This window comes from Diplodia seriata (assembly GCF_021436955.1).
Source record: "Diplodia seriata strain FDS-637 chromosome Unknown scaffold_1, whole genome shotgun sequence".
Lineage (NCBI taxonomy): Eukaryota > Fungi > Ascomycota > Dothideomycetes > Botryosphaeriales > Botryosphaeriaceae > Diplodia > Diplodia seriata.
The window spans coordinates 4219151-4246127 of record NW_027117308.1 but is presented as its reverse complement, the minus strand read 5'-3'; the positions used below and the strand labels follow the sequence as shown (position 1 = coordinate 4246127).

Genomic DNA, 26977 nt, shown 5'->3' with positions numbered 1-26977 from the left:
TACCGCTGCGTACCACATATCAAGAAATAGACGGCCTGATGAGCATAGGGAGCGGACGGGCGAACCGTGGTTTGCATTCCCCAACACCACGCGCACTAGTCCAACGGTTTGTGTGTCCCACCACGGCCCTCGCGGCATTCTCCCTTTCAATTTTCAATAGTCCAACATGCCGTCGTCATCGCGCAGACACGTGGGTGTGTGGCTGCGCAGTGGTGGTGCGTAGGCACGTTGCGCAACCTGGAACACTTCTGCCTCCCGGGCCAGAAGCTTATCTCTTCCACCTCATGCTTCAGACCGTAGTCAAATTAGCTGCCTCCATCCTACCCACGGCATTTGCGTTCCGCCGCCATACTGATGAGCAACACCTTCCAGCTTCGACAGGATGGATTAGCGCCAGAGGCCAGCTGCAGATCAGCCGCACCGTCGCCAGGCCACGAGGCCGCCACGGCTACCGCGATCCTTCCCTCCCGCCCGCTCCCATCCCGCGCTCCGTGCTTGGCCAACACTCCCTCCTTCCAGCCCCGGCGCCCGAGGATAGCAAAAGAAAGCAGCGGCCTCCCCGGTAGTCTGGGAGATGAGATCGGATCGCCTAAGATGGGCGGTCCCTCAGGGCGGTACGTCCGCGACAGTTTGAGCGCTCGTCTCCGACAACCGAGATGGCCTTCGCCGTTGACGATGAAACGGGGCTTTCGCGAGGGCCTGAATGTTTCAGGCTGGCCGTTGCTGGCTTCTGGCGCCGGCGCGGGTGGTGCTTCATCTCGGCCCCGGACCCTTGCCTTGGTTCGGGACGTTGGGGTCCAGAACTAACTTGGCTTAGGCGGCCCCCCGGATTATTATAGTAGGCTGAGAGTCGTTGTCCCAAAAACGGAAGCCGGCTTCGAGTCTGCATCGCCGTTGTAACAACGACGCTATCAATTTGATCCTTGCCGCGATCAAGGAGAATCGGAGATCGTCAGCGAGGATGGCATGGGGCCGTACATACACACGAACACCGGACCTGAAGGAGGCGCAGGCGCGATGCCGAGAGAGATCGAGCTGTCGGAGCAGGAGGCGGTAGCTGCTTTCCCCAGCTTGATCTCCCCGCTACCAGCACCGGTCAGACAACGAGCTTGGGTCGCCGGCTGCATGCACAACATCACTGAGCCAGAGCCAACGAGAAACGCCCGCTAGATAGCTAGCCGCGCACGCGTACGGCGCAGATAGATACACGTGTAGCGTGTGTGTCCGGTGAGCTGTGCTTGCTCGTTTCCGGGGTGAGCTGGTGGTGATCAGGGGCAGTGATGTCTGCGCGCGTGTGAATCGTCACCCGCCCTACACTGAAGACCAGCACTGTGGCCAGCCGCAAGCGTATGGTGGAAGTGGTGCGCAGCATGGAGGGGGGCCATGGCTGATGATCGCCTCGATATGTACGGTGATCCGGTGCGGCACAATGACCGTTTCCATTTATAGATAGATGGAGGTTGGCAGGGCGAACGGGCTGGTGCCCCACCATATTCGCTGGACCAACATCCTGGTGGATTCGTTAACGTGTCAGTTACACAGCCCTTCGCCCACGCACTCCTGTCTAACCTTGATGGCGCTTGGAAATGGAGTGCTGCGCCGCGCTGTCCTTCGAAGTCCTGAAGCTGGCCATTAACAGAAGTTGGAAAGCATTCAATTCTGCAAGCACCGCTATAAACCTCATACCGCTCTCAGCATTACCTCGAACCCAACGTCATTAAAGACGGAAAATTCCCAGCCAGATACGAAATATATCCTAGTTGTGCAAGGACAACCATCAAGCAGCTTCCACGTAACCGCCCAACAAAGACTGATAGGAGCTTGATGCTACCTGCCTGGTCTCTCGACACAGCCCGGTAACTCCCTGCGCCGCAACAACAAATACGAACCGCCGCAATGAACAAATTAGCTCTTCATCGCCGAGTTTTCGATACACGCCTACAAGTCTTCTTTTCTTAACTTCCTGTCCATAACGACATAGCGTCCAGGCATTATCTCAAGGAAACGCTGACGGTTTAGTTCCCGGCGCCGAGCACTGACCGGCGCCGCTCTACCAATGATCACCTGCCAATGCACCATGAAAAAGATTATGCTATTTTTCCCCACATCGACCAGTCCGTTTGCATTTCGTGTCTCTACACAAACCTGCATGACCGCAAGGACCATAGTAGTATGCTATCCGTAGCCTTCTTTTCGTCTCTGCAACCCTCTCATATCCAAAAGAAAAGAGAGTTCTCAACCATTTATGCACCGATCTCCTGCCCAGCCCTCGCCAACGCCTCAAACACCCTAGGCGGCAGCTTATACCTCACCAACCCCGCAAACACCATCATATCCTTGGCCGTTGTCTCGAGCTGCTCAACGACGTTCTTGTTGGCAGCCGTGGCCTCGAAGCTCGCCTGGCGCAGCTCCTCGCGCCGGCGCCCGCAGCAAATGATGGTCCACATGAGCAGGTGGCCAATGAGACGTGCGACGACGGGCGGCAGGCCGTTGAAGGTCTGCGCGTGCCGGCGGATCTCCTGCATGTTGGACTGCTTGCCCGTGGGGAGCAGTGTGGTCTCGTGAATTGCCTGGTGTGAAGAAGGAACGTCAGCTTTGTACTCCCCGTCATCGCCGTCGTCGTGGGGGGTTGATGAAACTTACATCCAGAGCGCCGGCCCAGTGAGCCTGCTCGACAAGGCTCTTGGCAATAGAGACCTGCAGCAACATGGTCAAGGCTGTGCGGTTTGGTTGTTTCACCTTGTTGTACATGAGCGCGTTTGCGCTGTACAGGTTGTTCATGTTCATTGCTAGCTGCGCTGGGTCGTCGACGGCCGTCAGACTGAGGCTGCTGACGGACTCGTCTTCGGGACGTCTTGCCGCCGCGCGTGGCTTCAGAGGCTCCAATCTGTGCGGCTTTTGGCCAATGTCGACGGCGAGAGCGTCAGACAGAGCACGGTTGACGATTGCAATCACACTGTCGTAGTCCTCGGCCAGGTGGTACAGGAGTACGGCATCCGTGGTGCGACCGGCTTCGTCAGCCACAGCGGCCGCTTGCAGAGTAATGTTCTTGAGGAACTCTTCTTGGTCAGACAGCCCGATGAGGCGAAGACGGAACTCAATCACACCGGTGATACGAGTACCGTCAGAGCGGATGTCACCAAGGAGCAGAGCGAACTCGCGCGTCTCAAGCACCAGCTCGCGTAGAGCTTCGTGGCAACATGCTGCTTGTGACTGGCCGAGTTGGCCATCGAGATCCGCATTGAGATTGAGCAGGACGAGGTAGTCCGCCGCGGCTTCGGCCCTTGCTGCGCGGAAGTCCCGCGTGTAGTGGCCGATGATACGGCAGAAGTTGATCTGAGGCTTCGATCGAGTGGAGAAAGACATGATGTCGGTTCCAGCCGTGAAGAAATCGGCGACTCTCAACAAACCATAGTAACACAGGCCAATTGCGAAGTGCACCGCGGTAGTGTAGCTCTGCTGGTAGAGGAAGTTGACACCCTCTTCGAACATGCCCGAGAGCATGTGCAACAAAAAGCACACGCCATACTGAGCATTGGCATCCGAGCCCTGGAAATGCCTCTGGGTGATATCGGCGATGGTGCTCCTGATGTTGTCGAGAGCAAAAGTCTCACCAGCAGCCTCCTCCGCACGGTTGACTTCTCGGGCCAAGCTGAACTGCAGCCACGCCCAATCTTCCATGCCCTTGCTGATTCCTTCGAGAGTAGTCCGGCTGAGCTCACAACGTCCAACAACCTTGTAGCACGCCATGCGGTAGGGATCGAGAGAGTTTTCGGGAGCAAGACGCATGCGGTTCTGGTACTCGGCGTTGATGCGGGTCTGCAGCTCCGGAGGCAGCCTCCTGTCGTCACTGTTGACAAAGGCAGCGAGGTATGAAGGGAAGTTGCGGTCCAAACTCCTGATTGCACGCTCGTTGTCGGCGACATAGTCAAGGGCTTCCCTGGCGAGACCTGCGCGAAGCAAGTAGAAAATGAGAGCCCAGCAGAAGTCCTCACCAATGCTCTGCAGTTCGATACTGTCTGCTGCAAGCTCTTTCCTGGCCACGAGTAATCTGATAAAGCCACGGACTTGGCTGATCTGGGTGGGCTCGCCTCCAACCATGGACTCTGTGGGGTTCTTTGCGTTCATTTCCTTGATGTCGGCCAAGAACTTCTTTTCCAGAAAACTCCTGCCGCCATCTAGGATGCGCTTGCGCATTGCGATGCTTCTTCCAGAAGTCGGCGTCTCATCTAAGTAGTCTTGGGCAAACTGGCGTTCCTTTGGTGCAGGAGTCATGTTGGAGTCGTCGGGCATCCGCTCTCCGATAATCTCTACTAGGGCATTGTAAGACTCTATGAGGCGATTCGAGTTCTGCAGCAGGTGTCAGTACTGTACGGTGGGAGTGGGGATGTAGAAACGTACGTCAGTGGGCGCCAACTTCTCGATCTCAGCAAACTCAGCCAAGACTGGGTAGGGCCTTTCCTCAAGGCGCGAAACATTCAACTCCTTGACCTTTGCCGCATATTTCTCCTGCTTGTCCCTCATGAAACGACTCTCAGGAACGGGTGTTGCAGCGCTGGGGCCGTTGCTGTCCGCGAACCCACTGGCGCGTCCTCCGCCAATTGCTGAAGGCGCACCAATGACGGACTTGTGCATGGCGGAAGCTCCAAATGACACTCCAGCAACGCTGGCAGAAGCGCCAAAGCCACGGCCCTTACGCTTCGAGCGGCCGAAAGCTCCCCGCTCCACCGGAGCGCCGATAGCGCTCACACTGGCCTCCAGGTGTTCTACTTGACGACCGAGGCCAAAATGCTCATAGATTCGCTTGCGTTGTGCATCCCATTCCATTTGAATGTTGTCCTCAAGGAAATTGTCGAAGTCCTTCTTGGACTGCTCCAGGCCCTCGGCAATCATTGCTAAAGTAGATTGGGAATGGAGGTTCGAGATGTAAGCGTCGATATCGACATCAACGGAGCTGGGAATGGCGGTCTGCGCGCCCACGCCGGCCTGAACGCTGAATTGGTTGAGATCTTTCAGAGCGGAACTTGTGTTGACACCCGAGGCCGCAAGGAGGTAGTGTCTGTATCGTAGCATTAGCCCCCGCATCTACACTCGACCGAATAGCACTTACGCCTTGCTGTCGCGCGCTAGCGGCGCGGAAGGGCCGCCTTGGCCAAGGTTCCTGACCTTCCTCGCGATGTCGCCGAGCCCAAGCTGCAAGCTGGGCAGATCCCCAAACGCCGAAGTGCCATTCTCCTGCGCCGCCCTCTTCCGGCTACGCTCGAGCAGGTGGTCGAAATATGCGGTCTGGCCCGTGGCAGCCTGAGACTGCGAAAGCGAGCCTGCCTGCTGCTGTGTTTGGCCTAGCGGGTTTGGCTGCTGCTGCTGCTGCTGCTGCTGCTGCTGCTGTGCCGGCTGTTGATTGTTCGCGTTCAATCCGCCGAAGAAGCCACCGCCACCGGATTGCGGCTGCGCAGTGGAAGCACCGAGCCCACCAAGCCCACCAAGGAGTCCGCCGCCGGTGGTGCCGGTTGTGGTTTGCTGCTGCTGGTTCTGAGCGCCGCCGAGGGTAGATCCAAAAAGGCCACCAGACGCGGGTGCAGTGGTCTTCGGAGCTCCAAGATTGCCGAACAGGCTTGGGCCGGTCGACGTGGCGGGGGGCGCGCCGCCAAACAGCCCTCCGCCTGTTTGGCCGGCGGCTGAGCTGGGAGCTCCTCCTCCAAGGCCGCCAAACAAGCCGCCGCCAGCGGGCTTGTTGGCCTGGTTGTTTTGGCCGAAGCCGGATCCGAAGAGCGACGACATGGCGAGCGGATTGACAGTCGGATCCGGGCGGGAGTGGGTGGTGCGGAAGGCGCAATGGGATGCGCGTGGGTGCGGTAGCTGGAGAAGTGAGCTGCGTCGGACGCGATTGTTTTCAACTGGGCCGCCGCCCGGGAAACTTTCGGTTAGCGCCGCATCTCATGCCCGCCCTCACCAACGCCATGTCTGACCTCACCAATGTCACCCGCATCCTAGGTGAACCAGTGATGGTATGCAGCGCTTTTGCGTTTGTCTACATCGCCAAATTTGGTGGTTCCAAATCCAAGAACTCCAAACAACCAATGTTCTGGCGGCTTGTCAAACGCACTGCCCGGCCCCGACACATGTCAGACATGACAGTCCTAGATCGAACCCATCTATGCATATGCCCCGTTTGTGAACATGCAACGTGGGCCTTCGTAGGGCAGGTAAACGACTGGAGACCATATGATGCTAAGCTCTGTCAAACTCGGCCCGCTTCTGGAGCATATACAAAACAGACCGCAGTTCGAGTTCAAATGTTTACTATCCTCTTCAGTCTGCGAGATCTATCCTCCTACCGCATGTTCTGTCCACATTCGCACTCAAGTTTTCCGCATGTTAGCTCAAAATACACTGCACGCGACCACCACCATGCCTTCCCCAAAATTGCACTACGAACCCGTCAATGGCCCTTGTAAATCAACCCGAATGGAGCAAGACAATGTAAAAGGAAGGATTCAGTCAAGCCGTAGCGTCCACACCAAACCCCAGTACGCATGGGTTTGGCCGAAGGACGTGAAGCACCAAAACTGGTGGGGTCGCTGCAAGGATGTCCTTACAGGCCGCGGTCCAGATATCCATGTTGCGATCAGCGACGGCACCCAGGGTTGGCAAAAGGACTGGCCATCGCGGGCGCGGTCGAGGTCGGACGACGATCAATCTGAGTCTACTGCAACCGACAGCGGCTCCACGCCGTCAGTCCCTGGGGCCAAACGCACGACCGACGACCGGTACGATTTTCGCGGGCCCAAGTATGTGCGACCCAGCAAGAAAACCAGGACCGATTCCCCACGGCAAACTCAACGCCCCAAAGCGTTCCGCGACGTCGACGGTCACTACTGGGAGCAGGAACATCGCTGGCCGGATCCGAAAGAGTGGTGATCCAGCAGTTGGGTCAATTGTGTTCACAGACATCCTTCGTGGAAGGGGTCCCAGGTAGTCTTCTTGGTTCCGTCGGCACTTGTAGTTTGTTTGCTCCTCCTGGCGGCCGGGCTTAGCGCCGTGCTGTCCAGAAGCTTTCCACATTTTGAGCATTTTGCAACCCTCATGTTGGTGTATGCAGCGATCATATCTAAGAGATACGAGAGATCGTTGGGGCGCGGTCTGGATGCTATGCAGCGAGTGATTGCCGAGAAGAGGGGGCCGTTTCCAGGGCATTCGACTACGAATGACGCCGTGTCGCCAGGATCGACGTGGCAGGTGATGTTGAATGTTAGAACCAGCGAAGGAACTCTGAAGGAGATCTGGAAAATTCAGCCGAATATTCATGCAGTACTCGCTCTGGATCATACCGTGATGATGCGACCTTCATCGACGCCGACTTGGAAGTTTGGGTGAGCTTCCTTGAATGCGGTGACGGTTGGCTCGATCGACGAAGAGCTAGTTTGATCGTCGGCATCGCCGCCCTTCCCGCGCGACTTCTTCTCCTTGGACTTTGCAGGCTTCTGCTGCTTCTCGGCCATGTCGACCCAGCCGTAGCGCGTAATAGTCGCACCCTTGGTCAGGTCGGGGTTGACCTTCATGCTCTGTGCTGCATGCGCCAATATGTCCTGGACGTCTTCGCTCTTCCATTTGCGCTCGAAAGCCTGCAGGCGTTTAGCCTCGGCGATGGCGGCTTGTTTGAAGTCTCGGCTGAGGGCCTCGGGGGAGTCTTGCGAGACGAGGAAGGGGGCGGTGAGGTTTGGAACGATGGATCGGAGCTCGTCCATCTGGGCGGAAGTCAGCATTGCGCAACGACAAGGACCGAAAGCTTAGCAACCTGGTCCTGGAGCTGCTCGAGCGCCGCCAGGGCTTCGACAAGGTGCGCCTCGTCCCAATCGCCGGCGGCGGCGGCTTGGGTGGGCTTCACAACAGACATGGTGGGTTGGAGAGCGACTGCGAGACGGGCGGTCGTAGTGGTGGGTGAAGCTGCGGTCCAAGCAAGCAAAGTGCGGCGACGCGAGGGCGATCATGCGGGAGCGCGACAGGGCGGAGGTGCAGGGGTCCCAGGTCCGCTCCGCTCGGGCAGCGCCACCCGACATGACCTAACTCCGGCTCCAAACTCCAGCTCCACGGGCTGCGGGACAACCCACCACCGCCGTCGTCTGCTGCCTAGACCCTACGGCCGTTCAGCTACCCTGCAATAGGGAGCTGCGCCTCCACGCATTCATCAATTCAACGAGTCATCATCGCGTGCCTTGTCCGCGGCTTCCGTGCAGCCTAACCCGATCGGGTGGTAAAGCTGCCAGACCCCCTTGATGAGCCCGCCAAGGGTGATCTCGTCGTTATGGAATGCACTGTGGTCCCCCTGGAGCGACGCATTTGCTTCCGATTCGCGATGCGGCGCGGGTGGATCCACCGAGGGGTCTGGGGGGTCGTTACCAAACGGGGGATTGTCGGTGCAACAGGCGCACTACGTGATCGGCCGCCAATTGCTTGAGCTCGCTTTTTTCTCATCTACTTAATTCCCATGCCTCCCGGGCGTCTGCTGCTCAAATGACCTGGTCTCTGCGCTCACTGCTTCGTGCCTCCCGCCGCAATTGGCAACACCTGCCGCAACACCGCCCGTTCCATTCCTCAACACTGATGGCTACCTCCTCAACCAGCGCCGTCCTCTATGCTATTGCCGTCTCGGCCTCTCAATGGACCGGCGCCGTTCCCGACGACGCCAACGACCTCGCCCACCACGTGAGAGGTGGGAAAGGTTTTGTTAACCCTTGGGACTCCTACCAGGAGCTCAGCGTCCCTCGCCTTCTCGGCGGCCTTCTATGGTGCTTCCAATCTCCGCCGTCACACTCGGGCTTGTTTACTGAGTCAAGCATGACAGGAGACGAATCAGCGGCAAGGCCAACCAGCCAGACACCGCCCCTCCTACCGTTCCCATCCGCCAGCCCAAGTTTCTTCCCACGCGCGAAACCTCGGAGCTCAGAGCAACATGGTTAGGCCACGCCTGCTACTACGTCGAGTTTCCAGGCGGCCTGCGCGTTCTCTTCGACCCCGTGTGGGAGGGAAGGTGCGGTCCAATGGGCTGGATTGGCCCCAAGAGATACAATGACCCTCCTTGCAGAATCGAAGATCTGCCTGCAATCGACATTGTCGTCATATCCCACGCTCACTACGACCACCTGTCCCACCCAACCGTCACCAAGATCAAGGAACTGCACCCCAATGTTCATTTCTTCGCGCCATTGGGCAATCAGAAGTGGTTTGCCGATTCAGGGCTGCACAATGCTACCGAATTGGATTGGTGGCACAGCCGAGACATACGTCTGTCGCCTGTCGACGACGCTAAGCCAAGGGTCGTCGAGACCGGTAGCCAGAAGTCGTCGGCGAACGATATCAGTGCTACCATCGAGTGCCTTCCGTGCCAGCACATGGCCGCGAGAACGCCATTCGACAAGGCACATACTCTGTGGGCGTCCTGGTCCATCACCAGTGGTGGCAAGAAAGTGTGGTTTGGAGGGTAAGCACACTTTTCGCCTAGGCGGAACCTAGCACCGTGCTAACTCAGGCAGCGACACCGGCTACCGATCTGTACCGGAGCTGCCCCAAGGAGAAGATGACTATGGGGCGCAGTATCAAAGCCTCCCCACTTGCCCAGCCTTTAAGCAGATCGGCAAGCTGCGTGGTCCGTTTGATCTCGGCCTAATCCCCATTGGCGCATACGAACCCAGGTATATCATGTCGCCCATGCACGCAAACCCATTCGACAGCGTCAATATCTTCGTGGATACCCAGTGCAGGAAGGCATTGGGCATGCACTGGGGCACGTGGGTTCTAACGGAAGAGGACGTTCTTGAGCCACCGAAACTCCTCAAGAAAGCACTAGCAGGAAAGGGCATTGCTGAGGAGGGCATCTTCGACGTTTGTGATATCGGCGAGAGCCGTGCGTTCTCATGAGTTTCCGTTCTGTCAACAGCGTTCGCTTGACACCGCATCTTCGGAGTTGTGCACAAAGGGCCATTATGGGTTGCCTCAATTCCTTTCAGCCGTGCATTAGATCCTTCTACCATTGTAAACCCATTTCTTCCTTCTTTTCTTGCCATTAAATTAGGTTCGCTCCGCATTACCATTTAGAAGTGGTGTCACAACAGCCATCCCTAACGGCTCACAGCTCTGCAAACGCCATACCCATCATAAGGATCCCAATGATCATCGACCACAACCGCACAGGCCCGAATTCCGGCGCGATGCCGTGAAACTGCTCTGGGCTGGTGCTATTGGTACCGTTTCCCGCAGCTACCGAAGCTGTTGGCTCAGCCGAAGCCGAGTCGCTTGTTTCGGCGCTGGACGTGTCCGTCGCTGCAGGAGTCTCGGTCGTTGTGGCCTGTGCAAGAGGCGTCGAGGTAGCAGCGGTCATCTGGTCGACATTGATCGTCATGGTCGTTTTCTCACCCGTGATCGTCACTACGCTCTGGGTCGACAGGCTCGGGCAGAGGGCGCGCCCGAAAGCCACAGCCTCTGCGTATGCTTCGTCAGCAAGGGTCTCGTCGAGAGCAGGCAGAGGCGGAACGTACTCATCATATCTTCGCCGCTGCACGCCTGGGCAATAAGAGGGACCAGGTTACTGATAATGGCTTCGTCACCGCACAGGCATAGCGGCTTGCTCGGATCGCACTTGCTCTTGCCGATGGTGTTAAGAATAGGCCCTTGCGCGCATTGCGGGAGGCTACTGAAGTCGAATGTTTGGGCGAAGGCACTAGAGAGGAAGCTCGTCGCGAGGACAAGGTGAGACACGGGAAACAACATTCCTATGTTCTCGCGAAGAAAGTTATCGGTTGCTTCAGCCCTGTGAATCTCTGCTCCCACATGGGAATCAAAATGCTCGGGGCGATGACGGCAGCGACCTCCAGGACGTGTGAGAGTATTGCCATCGACCGCGCAGAATCCTCCATACTTGTACTTTGCCCGTTACAAGGAGAGGGTCGCGACCAACAATGGGTCAAGGCATCCGAGAGCGATGGTGCTCAAAAGACAAAGACCTCGTTCAAGTCGACCACGCCTGAACCCGCAACCAACACTTGACGTCGTCGGCCAGCCACCTGCTCGCAGCCCGACGTCATGGCCGGCTGCTCCCGCAAGCGGCGGACTGGCTGGACCCCAGACAAAGAAGCGCCAGGGAATGTCCAGGCCGTTGCATTCCTCGCCATGCCCGTTGCGGAAAACCCAGACTCCGCTCATGTGTTTGTGTTACGCCGCACATGTGAAACAAAGCCCAGCAAGTCGACGTGATTGGGCACTTGTCGATGGTTACTGGATGCGGATGTTTGCGCAGAGATCCTTGACCGGGCATGAGCAGGATTAGAGACACCAGTGATGTAGGCGATGATGTAGCGGGCCTGGCCAGTGACGAGGGTGGACCAGTGCGGTGGGTATGGCAGGGAAGAGAGTCTTAAGTAAAGCAGGGGTCATGAGATTTCACTCGAGAGGAAAAGGGTGTGCCTGACTGTAAAGCAAAATCGCATCGCATCCATCACATTTCTGCTCGATCCAGCTTCTTTCCTCCAGTTGAGCGGACTGGGATCGTGGGCCTACCCGTTCCATCTGAGCAACGAAGTGAGCGATCAACAATGTTGTCCTACACCAAGAGGAAGGATTACCACTTCGCCGTCGACCCGGCATCTTATACACGGTACGCCTATTCACTTCGCCATCCGCATCCTCAATAGAAGAAGCCTTGTATATCCGCCCCCAGAAAACCAATTATTCTCCATCAACCTTCCCGCCCAAACCTCCTGTCTCCTCTCTGCCTGACGTTTGTTCTGTCACAGTATCATGCACGCCCACACCCGTGCACAGATGGCCGCCGCTTCTCCCAGCGCCGTCCCCACGGCCGTCTCTCCTCCTACGGCCAAATCTCCAAAATCCACCTGCGCCCCGGACGATCCGCCGGCCTCCGACCCATCACCCGCAACCAATGTGCAAAGCGGGGAGGTCCGAGATGGTAGTTGTAACAGTACGAACAGCAGCACCAGCACCAGCAGTAGCAGCAGCAATAGCCAGTATTCCAATAAAGAACAAAACAAGAGAGGGGGAAAAGAGAAGCGTCCACACGGGGCGGCAGCGGAATCATCGTCGCCTTCGGAGCGGCAGACGTTGTCGTCGCCCCCACAAGAGCCGTTCGATGCCGGTAGGCTGCACATCCCGCCGAAGACGCGGTCGGCGTCCGGGTCGGATCATGGTGGCGGCAGACGGAAGAGCGAGGGAGGTGGTGGCAGTGGCGGCGATGAGGTGTTGGGGAGGGATTGGTACGCGACGTTGGCGGCGGTGCGGGAGGTGAAGGAGAAGGAGAAGAAAAAGAAGAAAGGAGAGGCTGCGGCGGCAATCCAAGGCGGAAGCGCGAGCGATGGGGCTGGCGCTACTGCCTCTGCTGTTTTTGGAGGCGTTCCGAACAAGGAACAACAGACGGAGATGAGAAGGGGCAGTGTGGATACCAGCAGGAACAGGACCAGTGCCGATGTAAAGCATGCGGAGACGCGGTTGAGGTGCGATTGTGAGGACTGTGAGGCATGTCGGGCGACGAAGGGGCTGCTGGCAAGGAATGGGCTGTGCATATCCAGTGCTGTGGCGGGTCGGAGGGAGACTGTTTGAGAGGGTGGTGCAAGTTGAGCGTTCCGCGCAAGTGCTTGTTGGATGTCTATGTCGACCCGATCTTAGTTTGATACACGTTCATAAAGTTTGAGAGACGCCGTCTTTCGTGTACTCTGCGAGAGATTTAGGGCAGTAGTTGGTATTCGTCTAAACTTAGCCCCGCCTGGAAGGGATAGAAGGTCATCAAAATAGTGTCGGTATTCGAAGGCAAGTCTATCGGCATCTCTAAAGCTCGTCAAATATCAACCACCTGGACCCTGTTTCCAAGACGGCCAGAGTTCCCCCTCATCAGGCCCGCGTTTACCAACACAGTGCCCCTCTCCTCGCCGCCCCAGATCCTGTCCCAGACGACGCCCCTCGCTCCCCAAAACAGCACCAAGGCCAGGTCGACCCAGGCAGGGATGCTCAGGAGGTCTCGGGTCAGGCCGGTCACGGGTCTTGCGAGGGCGCGCTCGTAGGCTTTCTGGCCGTCGTCCCACCAGTTGACCTCCTTTCCGGCACCGACGTGGACATGGCCGAAGACGTGCAGCGTGTGGCGGAGGCGCCAGGCCTCCCTGGTCAGGTGCTCGCAGCCCATGCCGTCGGGCAGCGGCAGGTCGCGGTGGTATTTGGGCGGGGTGTGGGTTACCAGAATGTCCACGTCCCACGGAATGGTGTCGGTCCAGGCATCGCGGCCCCGCGGATACTGGAAGGCGAACTCGGGCCCGCCGCACTCGGGGATCTGGGGAGCGCCGTAGATCTTGAGGGTGCGGGGCGGGGGAGGGCGGCGGCTGCGCGGGTCGCGCTGGGGATTGGGGATTCTCACGAGCAACGAGGCGTGCTGCAGGTAGTGCACGCCCTTCCACGCCAGCTCTCTGTTGCGGTCGGGCTCGGGCAGGGTGCGGCGCGAGCGGGGGTCCAGGTAGGTGTCGTGGTTGCCGGCCACGACTACTTTGTGGGGGTGCGGCAGCGAGGCCAGCCAGTCGATCTGGGCCTGCAGCTCCGAGACAGTGCCGGCGTCGCCCAGGTCGCCGGCATGGATGAGGATGTCGCCGTCGGGGATGGGCTGCGTCTGCGTGTGCGTGTCGGAGATGCAGACGACGCGCACCGCCGGCTTCGCGGGCGGCGGGTCGGTGCGCAGCGCATTGAGGACGTGGTAGGCGACGTAGACCAGGCACTTGAGCGGCGCGCGCACGAACAGCACGACGATGCTGGTGGGCTCGAAGGGCGAGGCGTCGCCGAACAGCAGGCGGCGGAGCATGGCGGGCGCTAACGGGCTCGAGGCGCTTGGCCAGGCATGGCCGATGGGTGTGCGACGGCGAAGCTTGCTCTGGTGTTGTCTGGCCGGTGATGGGCGCGGGGATCTGAGTGACGTAGCAGGCTAGCTCACGTCGCCCGCAGCCGCAGCCGCAGCCCGCACGTCGCTGCTTCTGCGTCTCAAAACAAGGGATCGCGCGTCAACCATGGAGCACGAAGGCAGCCTGCTTTTCCGGGCAATGACCTCGCACTTCTCCCACCGTACTCTCTCCCCTCCCGCCCACCGTCCGCCTCCGCCTCGCTCACCCCTCCCCAGCAAACAACCTGCACGCAGACATGGCCTCGCCCGGCCCCAAGAGCCCTGCGCTCAAGACCAACATGGATGTCGACTATGTCGTCAGCTACCGTTTCAGCTCCACTGGTACTGGCTCCGACGCCGCCCGCTCGCCTGTCTCCTGCTGACCCTGCCCCCAGACAAGGACACCGCCCTTTCCAAGTTCGAGCAGCTCATCGCCGCCCTGTCCTCCGTCGGCCTGGCCACCGAGGTCCGCAATGGCGAGGACAGCTCCCTGCTCGTCTTCTGCAAGGTTGCCTCTGAGGAGCACCTCTACGGCGAAGTCTACCGCTCGAGGTGCGCATGGCCCCCCGCCAGATGCCCGCGTCGTCCGCTGATGACATGACCGCAGAGTCCGCGACTGGATCCACGGCATTCGATCGTCTGAACCCCCGCGCGAGACCCGCCACGCCCTCGAGGCTGAGCCTCTGTCCGAGGCCGAGCGCCTGCGCATCATCTACCAGCTCATAACAAACCCGGAATCAGAGGGAGGCGCCGGCATCACCCCCAAGGAGGGCGACTGGAAGCAGATCGAATCCGTCTTCGCTCTGCACGACCATTCGTACAACCACGCCTGGATCAAGAAATGGAGCACTCAGTATCTCCTCAAGCCTGAGGACCTGGATGAGATCCGCAATCGTCTGGGTGAAAAGGTATGGTGCGGTTCTGGCTGCTGCCCGCCTTCTCGCTGACTCGTTCCAGGTCGCCTTTTACTTTGCCTTCACCCAATCGTACTTCACATTCCTGATCTTCCCCGCTGCGTTCGGTTTTGCATCCTGGCTGATTCTCGGCCACTTCTCCCCGCTGTACGCCCTCGTCAACGCCCTCTGGTGCACCGTTTTTACCGAATGGTGGAAGCACCAGGAGTATGATCTCGGTGTGCGCTGGGGAGTTCGTGGCGTGTCTTCCATCGAAACCACGCGGAGGGACTTCAGACATGAGAAGGAAATCCAAGACCCCGTCACTGGAGAGACCATCAGGATCTTCCCTGTAACCAAGCGTTTTCAACGCCAGCTGCTACAGATTCCCTTTGCATTGGCCGCTGCACTCATCCTGGGCAGTCTGATTGCCACATGCTTCGGCATTGAAATCTTTATTTCTGAGATTTACGATGGCCCGCTGAAGACGATTCTAGTAAGCTTTACAACACGGCTTGCTAGGCATTATTCTAACGCGCTTCAGGTCTTCTTGCCCACCGGCATTCTTACTACCTGCATGCCCATCCTCGTGGGAGTCTTGACGAATTTTGCCAAGCAGTTGACGGACTATGAAAACTACGACACGCACGGCTCCCATGAGACGGCCATGACCCAGAAGATATTCGTGCTCAACTTCATCGTTTCCTACCTGCCTATCATTCTTACCGCTTTCATCTACGTTCCTTTTGGCCAACATATCGTTCCATACTTGGATGTTTTCAGCCTTACGGTCAAGCCCTTTGCCGAAGACGAGAAGCAGCTGCAGCGATCTTCCACCTGGAGCATCAACCCCGACAGGCTGAAGAAGCAGGTAATCTACTTCACCGTGACCGCGCAGGTTGTCAACCTTGGTATGGAGGTCATCGTTCCTTACCTGAAGCGTCGTGGCTTCGCCAAATACAAGAAAATCCAAAGCGAGCGGGCGGCCAAAAACGGCGGCACGGTGCCCAATGTTGCCGCGAACGACCCGCCGGAGGAGGCTGCTTTCCTCGACCGCGTGCGCAAGGAGGCCGAGCTCGATGTGTACGACGTGACGCAGGATCTTCGCGAGATGGTCCTGCAGTTCGGCTACCTCTCCCTCTTTAGCGTTGTTTGGCCTCTCACTGCAGTGTCATTCTTGATCAACGACTGGGTCGAGCTACGCGCAGACGCGATCAAGATCTGCGTCGAGATGCAACGTCCCACACCTTGGCGCGCTGATACTATTGGCCCCTGGCTCGATAGCTTGAGCTTCCTGACATGGTTTGGTAGCATCACGGCCTCTGCACTCGTCTATATGTTCTGGAACGACGGCCTCGGTCCGGATGGCACGCCCGGCGATATCAAAGGCTGGGCTTTACTGCTGTCCATCTTCTTCTGCGAACATATTTTCCTCGCCGTCCGCTGGGCCATCCGGGTTGCCATCACCAAGATGGATTCACCCGGCCGCCAGAAGGAACGCCGTGAGCGTTACCTCATTCGTCGTCGTTACATGGCCGAGTCTCTTAACGAAATCGAGAAGCTGCCGAAACTTCAGGAGCAGGCGGCCGAGGTTGGAATCGATGCGCTCGAGGAGGAGGCGAGGAGGGAGAGCCAGGCTGGAAGCAGGCTGGAGGATAAGTTCTGGAAGAGACAGAGTGGCTGGAAGGAGACGATCATGGTGGGTAAAGGTCTGATCGAGAGGACGGCGGGGGCGGAGAGTAAGAAAGAGCAGTAAGCTCATTTCCACTCGTCTACCTGCACAAAATGATTGCGCTTTGTGGCTTGGAGAGCGGCCCTGATCACGACCACGGTTTAGACCATGAATCATGAGCGTAGGGGTTTACAGTTCGGCGATGATGATATCGTGTACGAACGGCTTGATGGATGATGGAGGGTCTGGTAAAACAAAACATACGGTTTCATGATAAATGAAAAGGGAAACAAAGAGCAGGCGGGTAATTGGCAATTTCTTGACCGCATCTTCGGGTCAATTTTCACTTCCATGTCGTAACCATAGAATGCCCATTTTATACTCATTGAGCTCGAATCCCTGCGTGAGGCTGTATACGTGCTTCTACATACTCGTACGTAGCGGTACGTTCTGCAGAGTTGGAAGCCTTTGGCTTCCCTTTCCGCCGCACGTGGTCCGCACAGAAAGCCTTGCCCTTGACTCCTTCCCTCCTCATGGACCCGCGTGTAGCGAGTGCACATGACGAGAAAATGGGGGTGTTTGCTCGCGCCCTCGCCTCCGCTCCTCCACGAAGGAGGAGAAGAAAAGGCCAAAGATCAAGGCGCAAACGAGGGCGGTTGCTATTTTTTATTACTTTGTATTGTTTCTTCTCCTGTTGTTGTTTGTTGTTTTCTGCTGTCCTTGTTCTCTCTTTTCTTCCAGGTGGCCATGGGCGATGTCGGGATTGTACCGGGAAACCCGGGGGCTGCTTGAGAGGGAAAGAGCCATGCGCCAGGGTGGAAGGCATGACTCGTCCCCAAGAAACTTATAGAGTGCGCCGTGAATAATCAAACGTCAGAGCTGTGCGATTTACCGAAGTCAAGATGTGATGGGGGTGTTGGGGAATTTCGTCCGAGATCTGGCATTCGCTTGCAGTTTTCGAGGAAAAGCCTGGTCGATGTGGTGAGTAGAGAAAAGAGAAAAAGCCTGTGGTCGGCGCTACGTTTGAGAAAGCCATATAGAGAGCTAAAAGAAGAGAAGGTCATCTGGGACCGGACTGTCAAAGAAAAGCAACCCCCGCTACTAGACCCTCCACTCAACCACAACGTAATCCATGTGAAGCAATCATTAACCATCTCCCTCCGGTAACTTGAGGACCTGGGGAGACCATCTGTAGTAGGACAGAGCCTTCTTCTTCGTTTCAGGCCCTGGTACTTGTTCATAAAAGAGCTATCCGAGAATAGGGCCTGTGAAGAACCTTTGCAATAGGATGCATGCTTTAGAGCAGGGCAAAGCATCCGGTGCGGATTACTTCCTCAACACCAGTATCACAAGCCGAGGAATATGCCGTTGTAAGACCGTATTGCAAGTAGCCATGCATCTCGATTACGAGCATTGGCCACACTTTCAGTAAACATGGCCGGTATGTGCGACCCGCCAAATCTGAACGAAAGGCGAGCAAATTACCATGGGCGAAACGAATACTGAGTGAGCTTATCGAGTCGTCACCAAAACGTAAAAGAATATTATCGGGGGACTTGGGCGCATTCTTTCAGAAAGCTAACCTGAACCAAATTGATGTGATTAGCAAATGACTTATCCACATGCGAAAAGCACTGGGGCCAAGCAATTCCCAATAAGGGAATTGGCCCTGAATCACTCACCCAGCACAAAGGGGATATCGGGACTCAAGCCATCGACAACACCGATGAAGAAAAGCGACTGTAGTCGATGGATTCGTAGGACTTGTCCCACTCAAGGAATTTCCTTTGGGCCAGCTGCTCGAATGATTTCCCTTCTGTTCAGTAGTAACGGTCTACGGATTGCACAACTGTGGTAGCTGCTCACCGGCCCGAATCGTAGATCTTCCTAAGGCGCTTGCGCTGCCAGTCGAAGGAGGAGTAGTCACCTGCGAAAAGCACCTCCAGAATGCTAGCATTCTTGCGCTGTTCAATATCGAGGGCCTTCAGTTCAGCCATGCGCCGCTGAATCTTGTCAAATGCGTCTCGGAAGCATTTCTGGACGAGCATGACGTTGTGTGATCCCGAGGATATGTCGTTCGTTGGGGTATTAGGGTCCACAATGGATAGACGGTCTGGTCTGGCAGGCTTTCCATTCAGGTCGCGAGGGCCCTGGCTAAAGTTAGATGATATACAGTCCGTTCAATGCCACGGCGTACCTTTGCTTCGAACTGATGAGGGTTGAGCCGGATCCTAGTCGTGGCAATGTTGAATTTGTTGCCGAACAAGTCGAAGAGATTCAAAAGTACATCTCCATAGTGTTCCTCCGGGACAAGATTGTGGCTTTGGCAATCGGGCCAGTTCTGAAGGAGACTCACGACCATGCAGATGACGGAGAACCCCCCAAGACCCCCAGTGAAGACTTCGTTCAGCCCACGCATAAGGAGGAACTGCTTGACCAGTGTAGCAATCACCGGCATGGCGGGGTACGCATTTTTCCATCCTCGAAACGTCTTGTTAGCAGCAATGCCGGTACTGTTCTCAAAAGAGATGTCGACCTTCAGGCCGGTGACGCGATCAACAATCTTAATGATTGGGACCCTTGCGCTAGCGACAACCTCAGTGGCACCGGGTTGGCTGATACCCTCTTTTTCCAGGATATCCGAAACCCTGTACAGGGTCTTCTTGGAGACGTTTCCTTGTCCGGTGTTGCGAAAGTGGGACGAGAGAATCACAAGATCCATGTCTGCTGTGGGAAGATACAGACCGGCAGCAAATGAACCGAAGCACTCCACTGTAGAACCTGCAAAGGCTTTCTGCCGCGTCAAGGTGCGCTCGATGCGCCTGACTAGCTCATGCCGAATGGTATCCTCGAACGGATGAGGCTTGACGAAGTCATAGAAATCCGCAATCTCCTTGTGCAACCAGAAGCCCATGCTCTCGGAGCTTGAATGGTCTTCCCGGCACCAAGGCGTGGGCGAACTGGCGTGACGAGGACGCCAGTCGTCAATGATACCGCCGTCGATCGCCTCGCGCTTACGCTTCTTGCCTTTGGGCGGAGGAAGGCTCTCCAACTCATCGTCATCATCGGCCTGACGGCCACGCTTCAAAGCCTTTGGTCCGGTAGGAGCTTGTGGCGGCGGAGGGGGTGGCCACGTATCAAGACTGTTGGCAAGAGGCCTAGGAGGTAGACCGGCAAGACCCGGGGGTGGACCCAAAGAAGCTGCGTTGAAAGCAGGCTTAGTAGGTCCATCTGACGCAACACTCTTACGATCGGGATGAAGATTGTCGAGATGACTGAACGAGTTGCTGCCAAGCTGACCGCTTCCATCATTGTCACTTTCTTGTTGATCCTCATCATCATCGAAGTTCAACGAGATGAAATCATCATTCTTGGCGACAGGGTTGGCGCTAGAACCGTCGTCTTCGCCAGTAACTTTGGCTTTGCGGATCAACTTCACGAAATCGCGCCTCTTCGTGTGAGTCTCATCCGGGGGCGGAAGGGCAGTGTACGGGTCCGGATTGGACCAGCGAGGACGTTCGTCGCCATCATCAGCGTTCTCTTGCGTCGCAGGCTTAACCCTCTTAGCAGGCGGACGCTCCGCATCGGCGGATGCCTCGCCATCAGACTCAAGGTCCATCTCTCCTTCCGAGTCTGAGATGTCACTTAGCGATATGAACTTAGCTTTACCCTCGCCCATCCCGTCCAGCCGTTCGGGAGTCTTCTCGCGAGTGGAGCGGAGGATAGGGCGCTCGTGCGGAGCCGGAGGACGCCATGGTCCGCGGTTGAACTGGTTGTTTTGACGAGGACGGCGTGTGTCGCGCGCCTGAGGCCGCCTAGCCCGGTCACGAGGTGGGCGCTGCGAGTCGGCGGGGGGGAAGTGAAGATCTTTGTCTCCAGCACGAAAATTGAAGTCGTTCCGATGATCTCCATGGCGATGGGAATCGTAGTCGTTGCGGTCGTTGCGGTCGTTGCGGTCGTTGCGGTCGCTACGGTCGTTGCGACCTCCAGGCCGATAGCTGTCGCCATTGCCGCCGAACTGGTACATGGTGGACGGAGGAGAGCGGCGCGGCGGGGACCTGCGACCGGCGCCACGGTTGTCGCGAGAGTCGCGCTGATTGCCGTAACTGGGACGGTAAGACTCCATGGTAGCAGAGAGCTTCGCAAGCTCGAGAGCAGCTGCTCAGAGAGGCAGCGTAATCGGCGTCGGTGCGGGCCGTTGCGGTGGGGTGGGGTGAGGTGAAGGGGGGAGCGTCGGTGTTGCGGGATCGAAAATATGTTCGGAGGTCACGTCTGTCCGCGGATCTTCTTTGCTTACGTCATCTTTAATCAGGGCCGCGCCACAGCAGGTAACAACATAATTGGACCTACCCGCGTCTTCCTCGTACTCATATGCTTACCGGGAGGTGCTTGCGCGTATTGCAAGAGTCGCGTTTACGTCCGGATCTTGGATTCAACTACCTATGTACGAAGGAACGTCGTGCATGGGGCTTAGAGGTCCAATTCTTCGGCCACCTGCTGTGGCGCCTGCGACCGGCGACAGGGTCCTGCAGGGATCCTGCTAGAGGGGTCGGCAGGCACATGCAGAGCATCGACTGTGCCAAGGTTCCAGCGCCGATAACTCTTGCGCCATTCACAGAATCGAAGCTGTGCCCGACAAGGCGTGTGTTCTATTGACTAGCTACCTTACGAATGGTACATCGATCATCGAGAGCCCTTTGCCTGCGGTTTCTCTTGACAAGGATGGTCGGCACGCCCAAGCCGTGACCCGACCTTGCAGATTGGTCGTAGGTACTCATCGTCCCACGCTGTCTTTGAAATGTCCCAGGTCCTCAATTCTTGCCCGCTCTTTTTCTAATGATTCGCGCCGCCGAGGAGTATTGGCACAATTGGCAATAAATATACAGTCGAGAGTGGAGTAGTCGAATCCTCCAACGTCCTCCGGGCCTCGTTCCCGTCCCCAATTGCTCTTCTTTCCCGTCGTCGTAGATTGTTGTACAAACCGCAACTCCAAAACTCCGTGCTGATGCGATAGACCCGGGCAATGCTCCCACGCAATGCGCCAATGCTGGGGTCTAGAGTGCCTCAACCGCCAATGCGGCATGCCATGGAGGCCGGCGCAAGAGTGTTACCGGGCTACAAATCGTGCATCCGGTAAGCGCCATGGTCTGGCTATTTGTCCTTGTAGAGCTTGGGATTCCAACCTTCTTTCAGCTCCGCCTCTCGCTCCGCCGCCTGTTCGGCCGTCCGCGCTTCCATTTCTATCCGTTCGCGAGCGCGCAGGATCTTGCTTTGGAGGTAGAAGCTGCCGCCACGCTTGGGGTCGTTGAGGTCGAACAGCTTCTTGAATCGGTCCAGGACATTCTCCATGTCGGTCTTTCCGCCCTTGGGCGGCGGGACGTTGAGAATCTTGCAGGCTTCGTCGAGGGTCAGGCCGGAGGAAGCGAATGTCTTCGCATTTCCATTCTTCCCGCTGGCCTGAGCATACTTCTGCGACGCGGCGGCCTGCCTCCAGGCCTCGGCGAAGGCGCGGCCGAAGACGCGGGAGCCAGTAACGACGACCTGGGTGATGATGCGATGCGCCTGGCGAGATCAGCATGAGGGCGCATGAGCGCGGCGATGCGCAGGCTTACCATTCTGACGAGCGAACGGGGACTGGAGAAGGGATCGGATGGATGGCGTGGAGGATCCCAAAATTTCCATGACAGGCCGGCCGGCGAAAAGCGTCGACGGCTCCGAGCCCGCCCGCCCCCAGCTTACGTTATGATCGCCCCCTCCGGGGAAGACAGCGTCACAGGTGCGGCGAGGCGGTGCGCAGCTCAAGATGCTCTCGTACTGCCCTCCAAGCCCGCCATGGACAGCAGCGCCTGCCTGGGCGCTGCGGTGGACGTCTCCCGTTGATGCCTCGCCTGTAGCGTCGTCGCCGCCGCTTCGCCGCCCGGCAACAGCAACAGCAGCAGCTTGCCCCCCTAGTGGCTCAAAGCGCTCGATCACATGTGCCGACCGCGTTGAAAGCCGAAGTCAGAAAGACATATATCTCCTCGTGCAGCCGTGCAGCACAGAGCGCCGGCCAGCAGGACTTCAAATCAGCCCGCGCAACCTGTCCTGTTGCCCAGCGCCCGCCCGCCCGCTGCCGCCCTTCCGGACCCAGACCTTCGCTCGCCTGCCCCGGCGGAATGACGCCGTGATCACTGCGCATGCATGGCCGCACTTGGCAAGCCCGCGACTTTGAATACCTTGATGGTGCCCGCGTCCTAATGCCGCGTACAGATACACCCTGGGTCTCTCAGATGTCCCCTACCTCCAACCCGTCGAAGTCTGCGTCGCCGGGCGCAGCAGACCCCAATCCGCCGACGTATGCCGCCTTCTCGCCCGGCACGCTGGGGCACCTTCCAGCCACCACCAAGCAGCGCTCCACCATCCTCGTCCACCAGAAGTCGCCGCTGCTCGCTGCAACCCCGCCTCAGGTCACCCGTGCCCTCGCCTACTCGCATCCCTTCCTGCTGCCGCTCAACAAGCTCGTCGGCCTGCTGTCATGGACCACCGGCGACCCGTGGGAGAGCTTCCTCTTCATCGCAGCCTTCTGGGCGATGACGCTGTACGGTGGCACAATCGTCAGGCTTGCCGGTCCCATTGTTGCGGTGGCTGCTATCATACTTGGCATGTACACGCGCAGGTACTCGCCGCTCTCCTCCACCGGCTGGACTGGCGAAAAGTCCAAGGGACACAAACGGGGCGCGTCTGTCGCCAGTGAGAGCCACCAGAAGAGTCTTGAGGACATTGTGGACACTTTGAAGCTGTTCACCTCAAGGTGCAACATTTTGCTGGATCCCTTCATTCGTCTGACGGACTTCCTTTCCACCCAACGCACCGCGACCTCAGCTACGACAAGACCCGCGCTGACCACCTTGTTCATCCGCATCCTCTTTCTGACCCCGTTCTGGTTGGCCCTTACCCTCCCGCCTCTACGCGTGCTGACGACAAGACGCATTGTCCTTGCCTTTGGGACGATAATCCTGAGCTGGCATTCGCGGCCCGCACGAGTGACCCGTATTGTGCTCTGGCGCTCCAGGCTTGTCCGCAGTTCCTTGGCCCTCATCACAGGGCTCGACGTTGGAGACCCTGAGCCTGCGGCACCTGGCTCCGACAGAGCCAGGCCGCCCCCCCTCCCACCGCGGAGGAAAGACGCAAACACCATTGCAGCGTCTTTGGCGGCTAAGCATAGGGCAGACTCACCGGGCGTTCGCTTTACGTTTGCGCTGTTCGAAAACCAGCGCCGATGGTTGGGGATTGGATGGACGTCTTCGTTGCTTGCTTACGAACGAACACCCTGGACAGATGAGCATCTGAACCCTGCACCAGACAAGGAGAGCTTTGACCTCCCAGAAGTTGATGGTGGAAGTGCAAGATGGCGGTGGGTGGAAGGGAGCGAGTGGAGAGTTGAAGGCGCAGAAAGTGATGAGGAAGACAACCGAGGTTGGATCTACTATGACAACAAGGTAAGACAGACTCGCTGTCTCCTGTGCGCAGCTAACCGTTTACCAGTGGCGAGATGGTCGACGTGGGCAAGATGGCTGGGGACGGTATACTAGACGACGCAAATGGTGCCGTGACGCCGAGCTAGTCGAGATCACTCCTTCGACGGACATCACACCCTCCCCTACTCCCATGCCCCCGGTGAGCGAGGAGCCCTCCTTCTCTGAAGCAGATACAGCAAGGCCCGAAGAGACTCCGTCGGAATACTCCATGTCAACCAGGGATGAAACCGGAAGTGATGGGAAAATGCGCAAGCGACGATGGTTTGGTCGGCGACCGAGCAGGGCAGCTAGCGAGAAAAGCATCGCGACCGGGAGCCTCGATGGTACTGATGTGGAGATTCAAAACGACGAAGAAGACGTCCATACGCCGCTCCGATACCATGCAACGCGAGAGAGCGAATGGGGATTGGGAGACGAGGCGCGAATGGACTTGGGATAATCCTTCGGCCAATCATTGCCGCTTCATCATAAGACGCACGGTGGGCCCATCTCAGCCGTCCTACCATGGGTACCAGCGCCCATTGCCTCACCTTGAGCTGCAGTACGGGGATAGGTTCCGACCGTAGCTCTCAGACGATGGAGAGGCTCGCGGGGCCAGTTCTCATTATCTCATGGGATCTGGTGTCGATAACGTAGCGGCGGCCGCCGTTGCATGGATTTGGCATGTTTGCTTTTGTCGGCGAGGTTAACAGTATGTGTCCGTTTCATTCGATTGGCGGAGCGTAAAAGGCGCGTTACGTTGTGTGTTTGGCTCGCTCAAAGCATTCTGACAGGGCAGTGGTCGTCACAAGACGCCTATCTTCATGGGCTTCTCCATCATTAGCCTTTGAACAACATCCCACGCGTCACAAGCGGTGGCGGTACATAACAGGATAGCTGATGCTCAGGCAAATACACAAGCTTCATTCATTGCTTACGGCCCCTGATGTCACCGGGAGCTCGAGCTGGGCCAGTGGACTGGGTACAGCGTCCACGCCCAGATCGGCCTCGGAGCCGCAGAAATGCCGCTCGGGTCGCGGACCATCAGGCTGTGCTCGTCTCAGCAGCAAACAGTGACGAAATACGACGCAGGTTGCCGGGCCGCACAATTCACTCAGCTAGCGGCTGGCAGTCACGAGCATCACGGCTGCCCACAGGCGTCGACTTAAGGTAAGGCAGCCATGTGACGCGTAAAGTAAAGCAGCCAATCACGCTCGGCCGGTGCACCACCTCGACGCTTTTGCCCGATCCGGATGCGGTCATGCAGCCACCAAGAGCTCCCACCGGCGAGGATCGGGCCCTCTCGTCCGCGTCAGTCTGCCCCCCGGGCGAGCCGTACCGCGCCGCCTCCCTGTCAGGCTCGACTCGTCCCCCATGTCGGATCCGACCAATTGCTCCATGAAGATGCGCGACGCACCGCGCCCCCACCACTGCAGCCGCCCACTGCAAGTCCCCGCACCTTTCGCATGGCAGTGATCCACCAGCGTCCGTCTGGGGGGTCCCAGATCGAATGACTGTCATGACTGACGACGCCACGCTCTTGTCCAAGAGGTTGCCGTCCGGCGGCAAACGGCGCCCCCAAAGCACTAGATCCAGGCTGGCGGGCTCTTCGAAGCACCTAGCGTCGCCCGAATGCTGACCCCATGCCTCCAGCGCCCAGCCTCACTGTCGGTGGGCTTATCCGCGTGAAGCGCCACGTTGAGATGTATGCCCGCCGCAGCCCCGCAGTAGTCTCGTGCCGCCACCTGCATCGTGTTGCTGGCTCGAGTTACCACAAGTGGGTAATCGGGCGGGACAGGTTCGGTCGGGAATGTCCATGCAGGCCAAGAGAGGCGTGCAAGATGGGATGGAGGTGGGGGGATCGGGATATATAAAGACCTTCGTTGGACACCCTGAAGTCCTTCTCCTTCACTCCCTCATCAGCTCAATCATTTCCACAAAGCATACCAATCCAACCAAAAACCGTTTTTCGAAACATATCCCCACTGCCAAAATGTCTCCCTGGTACTTCTTCCCCCCTTCAGCTGTACCATTTCCATCACTTCACCATGTCCTCAGGCTTCGGTCTCTCCACTCTCTCCTTCATCTTCCTCGGTGAGCTTGTTGTCGGGGATAGAGGGCTGACATGGACCAACAGTACCTGCAACACCTGCAACTGCTCCAACGGCCAGTGCAACGGCTGCTCCTGCAGCTCGTGCGGCGTAAGATTTCACCTGAAACCCCACCATCCAAGCTCTTCGCCGAGATAGGCCATCCCCTCCGCCTTCATGCGGGGCCGTCTCTCTCGCCCTTCTTGCCCTGCTTGGACATGCAGGGTAGTGATGAAGCGAGGAGTGTTTCTCGAGGTGCTTGTCCACGGAGATTGCATATTGGCTAACGCATACTCTCTCACTTGCCGCCGGTAGCACTAAACTGGCGCCATGATGCCTGCTCGAATATCTCTACCGTCCACATGAAGAGCAATAGCAACGAAAGCGCTCATCCATCATCCTACTCCCGATTCACTTCACCCGGTTCATCGAACTGGGCGATGCATTGTTCTTCTTCTCTAGAACATTATCCTTCGTCTTCATCATGGGGGCCTAATCAACCTATCAGGATTGGTGGACGTGGGCCGGGGAGTTTCGGCGGTTATGGAACGGGGAGAGGGTATTAGTGCAACGATTCACCCTCTTTTTCCTTTACTCATACACAGTATATCAATATAAATCCTTGGCCAGGACACGATCAATCCGTGCGAGATGCCTTGCTTCTCCTGACACTCTTCAACGACCCTGTTTCCGCTTCCAGCCACGATCTTCAGCCATGTGTGATGAGCGCTGCAGGTCCATTACTTGGCTTCAGCACATCGTCCCTCGGTGCCGGCGTCATAGCGGGTCCACGTTTCATCGCGCATGACTTCGAGCCGAGATGCATGACATAGGATGGCAGCCGATGCACGAGCGGCAAATGTGCCCGCTTGTGAGTCAATATGCATACAGCTCAAATAGTT

General features: G+C 57.7%; 9 protein-coding genes across 9 annotated transcripts; 3 read left to right on the top strand and 6 right to left on the bottom strand.

Moving 5' to 3' along the window:
* Positions 1–2243: 2243 nt before the first annotated feature.
* NIC96 (nuclear pore complex subunit) lies at positions 2244–5781 on the bottom strand (the record flags this gene model as incomplete). The annotated part of the gene is made up of 4 exons (XM_066772722.1): positions 2244–2570; positions 2644–4350; positions 4402–5059; positions 5111–5781. The coding sequence occupies 4 exons, from the start codon at positions 5779–5781 to the stop codon at positions 2244–2246; spliced, it is 3363 nt and encodes a 1120-aa protein (XP_066638001.1).
* A 1544-nt stretch (positions 5782–7325) lies between these two features.
* On the bottom strand, positions 7326–7897 carry SLS55_001225 (uncharacterized protein; the record flags this gene model as incomplete). The annotated part of the gene is made up of 2 exons (XM_066772721.1): positions 7326–7748; positions 7889–7897. 2 exons carry the CDS (start codon positions 7895–7897, stop codon positions 7326–7328), a joined length of 432 nt encoding a protein of 143 aa, XP_066638000.1.
* Positions 7898–8604: 707 nt separating this feature from the next.
* SLS55_001224 (uncharacterized protein) lies at positions 8605–9918 on the top strand (the record flags this gene model as incomplete). Its single annotated transcript, XM_066772720.1, has 4 exons — positions 8605–8789; positions 8846–9019; positions 9086–9481; positions 9534–9918. The coding sequence occupies 4 exons, from the start codon at positions 8605–8607 to the stop codon at positions 9916–9918; spliced, it is 1140 nt and encodes a 379-aa protein (XP_066637999.1).
* Positions 9919–10126: 208 nt separating this feature from the next.
* On the bottom strand, positions 10127–10767 carry SLS55_001223 (uncharacterized protein; the record flags this gene model as incomplete). Its single annotated transcript, XM_066772719.1, has 2 exons — positions 10127–10479; positions 10536–10767. The coding sequence occupies 2 exons, from the start codon at positions 10765–10767 to the stop codon at positions 10127–10129; spliced, it is 585 nt and encodes a 194-aa protein (XP_066637998.1).
* Positions 10768–12844: 2077 nt separating this feature from the next.
* On the bottom strand, positions 12845–13849 carry SLS55_001222 (uncharacterized protein; the record flags this gene model as incomplete). The annotated part of the gene is made up of 1 exon (XM_066772718.1): positions 12845–13849. One exon carries the CDS (start codon positions 13847–13849, stop codon positions 12845–12847), a length of 1005 nt encoding a protein of 334 aa, XP_066637997.1.
* A 332-nt stretch (positions 13850–14181) lies between these two features.
* Positions 14182–16573, top strand: SLS55_001221 (uncharacterized protein; the record flags this gene model as incomplete). Its single annotated transcript, XM_066772717.1, has 4 exons — positions 14182–14266; positions 14320–14476; positions 14532–14832; positions 14882–16573. The coding sequence occupies 4 exons, from the start codon at positions 14182–14184 to the stop codon at positions 16571–16573; spliced, it is 2235 nt and encodes a 744-aa protein (XP_066637996.1).
* A 1778-nt stretch (positions 16574–18351) lies between these two features.
* On the bottom strand, positions 18352–20615 carry SLS55_001220 (uncharacterized protein; the record flags this gene model as incomplete). The annotated part of the gene is made up of 2 exons (XM_066772716.1): positions 18352–18639; positions 18687–20615. The coding sequence occupies 2 exons, from the start codon at positions 20613–20615 to the stop codon at positions 18352–18354; spliced, it is 2217 nt and encodes a 738-aa protein (XP_066637995.1).
* Positions 20616–21640: 1025 nt separating this feature from the next.
* Positions 21641–22104, bottom strand: PAM16 (mitochondrial import inner membrane translocase subunit TIM16; the record flags this gene model as incomplete). Its single annotated transcript, XM_066772715.1, has 2 exons — positions 21641–22051; positions 22102–22104. The coding sequence occupies 2 exons, from the start codon at positions 22102–22104 to the stop codon at positions 21641–21643; spliced, it is 414 nt and encodes a 137-aa protein (XP_066637994.1).
* A 654-nt stretch (positions 22105–22758) lies between these two features.
* On the top strand, positions 22759–24092 carry SLS55_001218 (uncharacterized protein; the record flags this gene model as incomplete). The annotated part of the gene is made up of 2 exons (XM_066772714.1): positions 22759–23672; positions 24014–24092. The coding sequence occupies 2 exons, from the start codon at positions 22759–22761 to the stop codon at positions 24090–24092; spliced, it is 993 nt and encodes a 330-aa protein (XP_066637993.1).
* Positions 24093–26977: the final 2885 nt, after the last annotated feature.